This window comes from Myripristis murdjan, chromosome 20 (assembly GCF_902150065.1).
Source record: "Myripristis murdjan chromosome 20, fMyrMur1.1, whole genome shotgun sequence".
Classification (NCBI taxonomy): domain Eukaryota; kingdom Metazoa; phylum Chordata; class Actinopteri; order Holocentriformes; family Holocentridae; genus Myripristis; species Myripristis murdjan.
Window position 1 is genome coordinate 3,216,128 of NC_043999.1, and position 7,500 is coordinate 3,223,627.

Consider the following 7,500-nt stretch of genomic DNA (forward strand, 5'->3'; position numbering starts at 1 on the left):
CTGTGTGTCTCAGCGAGAGAAAGACAGAAGTCAGTGAAGTGAAAAGAGAGAATCAGGAAGAGAGCGGAGACAGAGAGACGGCCATGAGGACGACAGGAAAAACACAGGACGAGGACGACGAGTAAAGAAAGAGTCTGTCTGTGTCTGTGATGACGTAAGACGCAGGAAGAGGGCGCTGTTCTTCCAGAGCAAACACAGCTGAAGCTCTCACAGTTTCTAGAAGCTTCCGGCAGACAGTGGAAGGCAGTATCACTTCCAACTTTAAATAAAATCTAAAATACTATAGCTCAGTTTTTTGTTTTGTTTTGTTTTGTTTTGTTGTTGTTGTTGTTTTTTTTTTGGTGAGCGTGCACAAGAGCGGGGACGTGCACGTGAACATGACTTGACTGGACGGAGGTAGCAACGCCTTCCTGAAGTGACTGGCACTTTGATTTGTCCCGAACGAATTTTAACAAAGAAGATCACAAATATTCATTCATTTTATTTATTTAAACCCTTGGAAAACACATTGAGGGGAAACTCCTCATTTTCAAAGATGCATGCAAAACACTGAGACACAACTAAAATCAAACAGCAGTAAAAGAGGAAGACATGGTTCTATCAGTTTAGAACAAGGTAAAAATCAGCAATAGCAATAAAAAGTAAAAGTGTAGGACTTGACAGTGGGATAATTAAATAAAACAAAGGGTAAAACAATAAGAACATTAAGAATAATAAATGAATAAAATAGTATATATAAATACATTAAAAAAAAGAATTAAAAGCAACAACAGTTCAATAAGGATCAATAAGAATAGCAGTTAGATCACAGAATGTGTGTGTGTAATTCCATGTGTGGAGTGGAACCAGCTGCCGAGGAAAACTGCTTCAATAATATGTTTTCTTGTAAATAATGGGAAACAAGATTTATTTAAAAAAAAAAAAAAAAAAAAAAAAAGTCCAGTTTCAGTCTCAGCTTTGATGATGACTTATCAGCGTGAACTTTAAAAGTGAGTTTTTCGTCGGTCCAAATGCCTGGATATTCACAGCGCTGCACTCTCTCTATTAGCGTGTTATCAACAGAGCGATTGCTTTAGTCACCGTTTGTTGTATTTGAAAGCAGCATCCATGTTGTCTTTCCACAGTTTAAGACCAGTTTGAGGTTACAGAGGTGCTTTTGAAGGAGCTTAAGTGGTAGCTGCAGGTTTTGAGTGGCTGCATGAATAGAATCTGCACAGAAATAGAGGACCGCATCATCCGCGTAAAGGTGGACGTTACAGTTGTGGAGTCAGGAGATAATATTGTGCATATAAATAGTAAATAGAATCGGCCCAAGGACAGAACCTTGGGGAACTCCCTTTGTAATGGGGAGAAAAAAAGACTGAAAATGACCTATTTTCACACCACAACCAACCAGAGAGGTAATGCTGAAACCTCCGGCAGCTACGTTTGTCAAAACCCGTAAGAGCAGAGAGTAGTCAGCTGTGTCAGAGGCCTTCGTTAGATCAATAAAGAGAGCAGCACAGTGTTTTTTTGTTATCCAAAGCTGAAACTATGTCATTAATAACTAAAGATGCAGCAGAAATAGTGCCATGCTCAGGCCTAAAGCCAGACTGAGATGGAATCAGTAGCTATGTTAGTAAGGGGTTAAAAATGATTTCAACTGTTCATTAACAAGAGAATCCAGTATTTTTGCAGGACAGTATTAATGCAGGAACAAGACTGGACTCTATAAGGTACAAACCATGAGGGGAAAAGTAAGAACCTGATGTCAACGGGACAAAAGCTGCACCTTTAGGGGTCCAGCAGCTTGTCACTGGACCCCTAAAGGTGCAGTCATGTGCTTTATTTTCTGAGAGTGTATCTCAGGCTCAGAGCTGTTTGCTTGCGCCTGGGAATTTGTAGCCACCCCGGTTTGTTTCGCAAGACACGGCGGGCATTCTGCAAATCTCATTTTCTGCTGCCGTTATTTTTGCTGTAAGACAAATGGCCTCCAAAGCATACAGGGAGTGTTATAAAATCAAAAATAAAAAGCAAAAACAGGCCTGGGTGTTTGTTTGTGTGGGTTTTCTGATCGGTTCCAGTCTCAGTCTCATGTTTACTGTGGACAGCAGGCAGAGGATTATGAAGACTGTGATGGCTGTTTATCACCTTATAATTATTAGGATGAGTAAGGCTAATAGATACGTCCAGACCACAGAGGGCTGTTTGTGACCTCCTAGTTGTTACTATAATTATAATTAGTGGGCGAGTCACCGGCTCAAAGAGCGGCCCGGCTGGAAAACAGGCGCAGCAAAAACCAAAGGATATTGTTTATGAGCACAAGGGAGTTATTTATAAGTGAGGCGTTGGTTTTGTCACAGAGAAAACACACACACACACACACACTCACAGCAAAAACAGCACTGAGTACACTGTAAAAAAAAAAAAAAATACGGTGACATCGCAGTACGGTCATGAACCGTTGTTTGTTTACGTTAAATTACCACGTCAAAAGCAGATATATTGTAAACAGTTGTAATATAAACCTGTGTATGGTGCATTTTGGTATATATTTGCAATTTAAGGTATGTTTTTGCTGAATGGTGAAAGGCCTTATTCTGTAAATTTAAATGCACACATGAGCGAAAAATCTTTAATTTCAACAGAGTAACACCGTTAATTTCAACATGCTTTTGAAATTATGGTATTTTCCCATTAATTTCACCCAAAATGTTTATTTTCACAGTAAACTTGTGTGTTTTTCTACATGTTATGACAGTAAACATTAAAGTGAAGTGCTGTTTCTTGGTTGAGGGTGATTTCATGTATCTACTGCGGTGATTTAATAGGTTGGATTCGATTTTATGGTCTTTTTCTGTTTCTGTTTGGCAGATTTTTACTGTAATTTCTCCAAACTTCATTTTTATAGTGATATCAGGGCTGTATAATGCCAGCAGCCCACAGAAGCACAACTGGCATTTCAATACAAAACTGCACCAGATGGCCGCCGTGCAGCAGAGACAGAGATCAGTGAAACCGTGACCGGAAGGTTGTCGGTTCAAGTCCCGCGCCCACAGCCTGGTTCCTCTCCACGTCAACAGAGTGTGGGAGTGGAAAGTGAACGAGTGACGCGCTCCGCTCCTTTATCAACCACATTTATAAGATTTATTTGGTGCTGCTGTTTGTTTGTTTGCCTCTTTTTTTTTTTTTTTTTTTTTTTTTTTTTTTAGAACTACATACTTTTTTTCCTGGTGAGCGTTCCTCAGCTGGACATGTCCTTTGTCCTCTAAACGTCCTCGTTCTGTCCTCATTCTGTCCTCATTCTGTCCTCGTTCACTGTTTGAAAGCACTTTATTTATTTTTGTCTTAACCTGTGATGAAATTTGAACTTGCACGAAAGGTGATGCACATTAAAATGCATTATTATTTTAGTAGTAGTAGTAGTAGTAATACTGTACAAGTGACCTGGAGCAAGTTTGTATTTTCATTTTAATGAATACAAAATCTTGAATATAGATTTTATAAAGCTTGGTAAATTAAAAAAAAAAAATTGAATCACTCTGACTTCAGCTGAATTAGTTCATTTATGATAAAATATTTGTTAATACTGTGGTTTAACACAAAACTATCAATTGCAACTGTTCGTCATTAAAGTTTTGTTGTTTTTCTCTTTAATTAATTAATTCCGCTGTCTGATTCTGTCAAATTTCACAGGGCAGTAGGCAGTAGGCACAGTTTTATTATTATTGCGTGGACATTGAATTTTTGGCTAAAATTACTGAGTCAGATCAATGAGTTGAATCAATGATACGACTCAAATCGCTCCAAAAACGAAAAACAAAAACCTAATCCTGATCTTAAATTCATCACCTGATGCATTTACATCCCCCAACATCCTGCTGTTTCCTGCACTAACAGAGAGATAGATGGATAGAGAGAGAGAGAGAGAGAGAGAGAGGTTGAATTGGAGTGTATGAGAAAATGAGAAGAGAGAGAAAGGCGAAGGTAAAGTGGGAGTAAGAGGGAGGAATGAAGGACAGTTCAGTGGTCAAACTGTGCCGCAGAATATGCTGCTGGGATCGATGATTCACACACACACACACACACACACACACACACACACACACACACACACACACACACACACAGAGCAAGGCTCAATGAATCAGCCAGCTCAGAGGAAGAACGACATAAAAGAGCTGTTCTGCTCTTCTTATGGCCTCAGGAGAACTGCCAGTGTATAGAGGACACACACACACACACACACACACACACACACATTCACATTAACACATACACATAACTATAATTAATGCACTAATTAATGCAAACACAGCATACAGATGCATGTAAACACGTGGCGATACAGACACAACGACAATTATACATCCATCTGTTAATGCTAGTGTACACACACACACACACACACACACACACACACACACATGCCTCCCTGTGTCATTAAAAGACCTTTGTGGTGTGTTTAAGTTGCTCAGAGATTACAGTACCATTTCCTCCCTCTCTCTTTCCTTTCTTTCTTCATCGCTTCTGTTTTTACCAATTAACCGAACATTATTCATGACAACAAAGCCTGTTGAATTTTTTGTTTGTTTGTTTGTTTTTTACTGGTTATTCACCTGTGCCTCCTCTTGGCCCTCTAGGGAGACACCCTCGGGAGACTTTAGCCAATCACGCATCATTTCAGAGACAGTGGGCGTTGTATTTTTAAGAAATCAACAAGACCAGCATGAAACGGCTGCTTCACCTGAATAATGTTAACCTAACCAAGAGATTAAGGAGATTAAGAGCTAAGAGATAAGTGTAAGATTTTTTTGTGATCCGTTACAAGTTTCACGAGTCTCGCTGTGACATTTGCTGGTGCTCGTCTGGTGAGAGAGGCTTCGGACAGAGCGTGCAGGAGGAGAGCTGCAAATCCTGGGTTACTTTGAGGCTTTAAAGTGCGCCGACCCATGAAAGCACACTCAGGTCTTCCACTGAGGAGCGACTGAGCTGACCTGATGCCAGCTGCCCGTGACATGATATCACAGCTGATTCTCACATATGTTGGTGTTTGCCGCTCAATACGAGTGCAAAAGATCCTCCATGTCTGACCTTCTTGCTCCTTTCCTGTCGTGAGAACAAGCGTTTCTCTTTGCGTCAGGTTTCCGGTAGAGTTAGGGCTGGTTAGGGTTAGGGTTAGGGTTAGGGTTAGGCAGCGCTGCCCTACAGGGAACTTTGGGGGTTTTGAAGGATGCACAAAAAGTTTAAGATTCATTCATCAGTGCTCCACCCACCTGTTTCTGCCAGTTTGTAAGCTGTAACGTGCAGCGTCTACGCCGATGACTCTGTACTTTCTGTTGTGTGGGCTGTAGGGCCACGAGGTCGGACCTACCAGACGTCAACAACTCCTCACCTGTTTGAACGGACATTTGATGTTTTTCTCTGCAAACTCGCCCTGAAGTGTGTGCGCTAAAACGGGTTAGCTTGATAGCTCCACAAATGTGATGTAACATAAAGCTTCTTGCATTAGTGGCTCCCTGGTTTCTTGAACTTAAGGCTGCACAATATATTGATATTTTATCAGTATCAACTTAGATTTGAGACTTGACATTGTCTGGGATTTTGGATATCGTAATGTCGTGAGAGGGCATCAGTGTTGTCTTTGTGTGGTTTTAAAGGCTGGATCACACTGAAGGGATGCCGTTTTCTGACCTTATCAGACTGTTCCTGCTGCTCTAATGTCGTCACATCTAAATGAATTATTGTTTATCAAAAATCTCATATATAAATACCAACAGTCAAAAATGTCATGCCATTTGATTTTGTTGATTTTGTCCGTAACGCCCAGCCCGGCTTGAGCCGCTCATGAAGAAGTTCTTCAAGGAGCCAGTTTGGGCTCTGGTGTGTTTGCAGTCTGGAAGCTCTGGAAGGTTCCTCAGAGCAAAGGCTGGGAGTGTTTCCTATCTGCGTCTCCCATCGGACGCCCTCACAGCTCCTCAGATCCTTCAATAGCTCCATTGTTCCGCCGCTGGGTGTTGCAGAAGATAGAGACTTTAAATCATAACTGGGCGAGCCTGCCTCTGGTTTCAGACCCGCTGGTGGGGGATAAAACCTCCATCAGGCCTGAAAGGTCAAGAAAGACGGAGGGAGGTTCAGCGGCAGGCTTCCTCTTCTCTTTGTGACCCCTCAATAGGTCATTGTTTCTGTTAATGTCGTCGCCCTGCTCGGCCATTGATTCCTTAAGGTTACTCTCAAGATGGAAAAGGCCTCTGACATTTCTGAGGCCCCGGTCTTTTGAGAAACTCACGACTGTATTAAAATGGGCAATCCAAAAAGGCGAGCGCTGCCGCCGGAGAGTCGACACATCAGATTATCTTTCATAGGTGACTGAGATTCTGAGGAAACAGCCTGTGAGCTTCACAGAAACTTTATCTGTGAGGTTAAAGTTTGGCATAAATTGTTTAAATTTGGGTTCTTTCTTTTTTTTATTTTATACTTTGGACATGTGATGAAAAAAATAATTCTTGTTCCACATCAAACACAAACTCCTTTTCTTCTTTGCTGCCATGTTTTCCCAGGATGACCAGTCCCAGCGGCAGGTGTATCTTCACTGGTGTATATTTAGGCAGTGTTTGCATTAAATTTTGTTTTTGTTAAACTTAAAAAAAATTATTTGTTGAATATGGGGCTAAAATATGGGGCTTCAGTCTGAGGCAGATGCCTTTAAAAAGCATTTAAACACAATTCAGCATCACAGATCTGACATTTAAATATATAACTTTAATAATTATAGATATGTATTTCCTGTAATTAATTAATTAATTAGTTTGCACATGTCCTTGCATTTGTTTTGCTAATTTTCTTGTCATTTTCTACTACTCTTTTTGCACTCATTTTTTTACCTACATACCAGTAATTTTTTTGCACATTTTTTTTCTCCCTTTTACTAATGTTCTTATGATATTTTACTAATTTCCTAATTGCCCTTTTCCGTGTGTTTTTAAAAGAAATGAAGTGAATCCTCTCGGGTCTCAAAGGGTTAATTCACAAACACAAAAAAACGCATGAGTGATCATTTTGACATTATGTTGTCATTTGAATTTATTTGACAAGTAAGACGCCGAGGCGACTGCATAATTAACACAAACTGAAACGTCTTTTCATATTTTCATGTCTCAAAGGCGAAATCACTTGACGTGTCGCAGCGTTCTGGTTTGTGTGTTAATTGGATTTCTCTTTTTTTCTTTAATTTGTTATTTTTATCCTGTTGCTTTACTCGGGGCAGTGGGGTCGTTTTTGTGCCGTCGCGTTGAGGTGCCGCTTCTTTGCTTGTCATGTCCCAGATATTTAACTCTCTCTCTCTCTCTCTCTCTCTCTCTCTCTCTTTCTCTGTCTTTCTCTCTGTCTGTCTTTCTCTCTGTCTTTCTCTGTCTGTCTGCCTGTCTGTCTCTCTCTCTCTCTGCAGACATTACCCCAAGACGTCGTTCACCATCGTGGCTGACACTCCAGAGAACCTGAGACTGAGACAGCAGAGCGAGC

At 40.7% G+C, this 7,500-nt stretch overlaps 1 protein-coding gene across 1 annotated transcript in view; it reads left to right on the forward strand.

Annotated features, from left to right (window-relative positions):
* Positions 1 to 7,500, forward strand: part of nebl (nebulette) — a 174,541-nt gene that overhangs the window by 31,219 nt on the left and 135,822 nt on the right. Inside the window, exon 3 of the mRNA XM_030079623.1 lies at positions 7,427 to 7,500. This exon is cut by the window's right edge and continues 11 nt beyond it. Within this exon, the coding sequence (XP_029935483.1) occupies positions 7,427 to 7,500 (74 nt within the window). The remainder of the gene's footprint in view (positions 1 to 7,426) is intronic.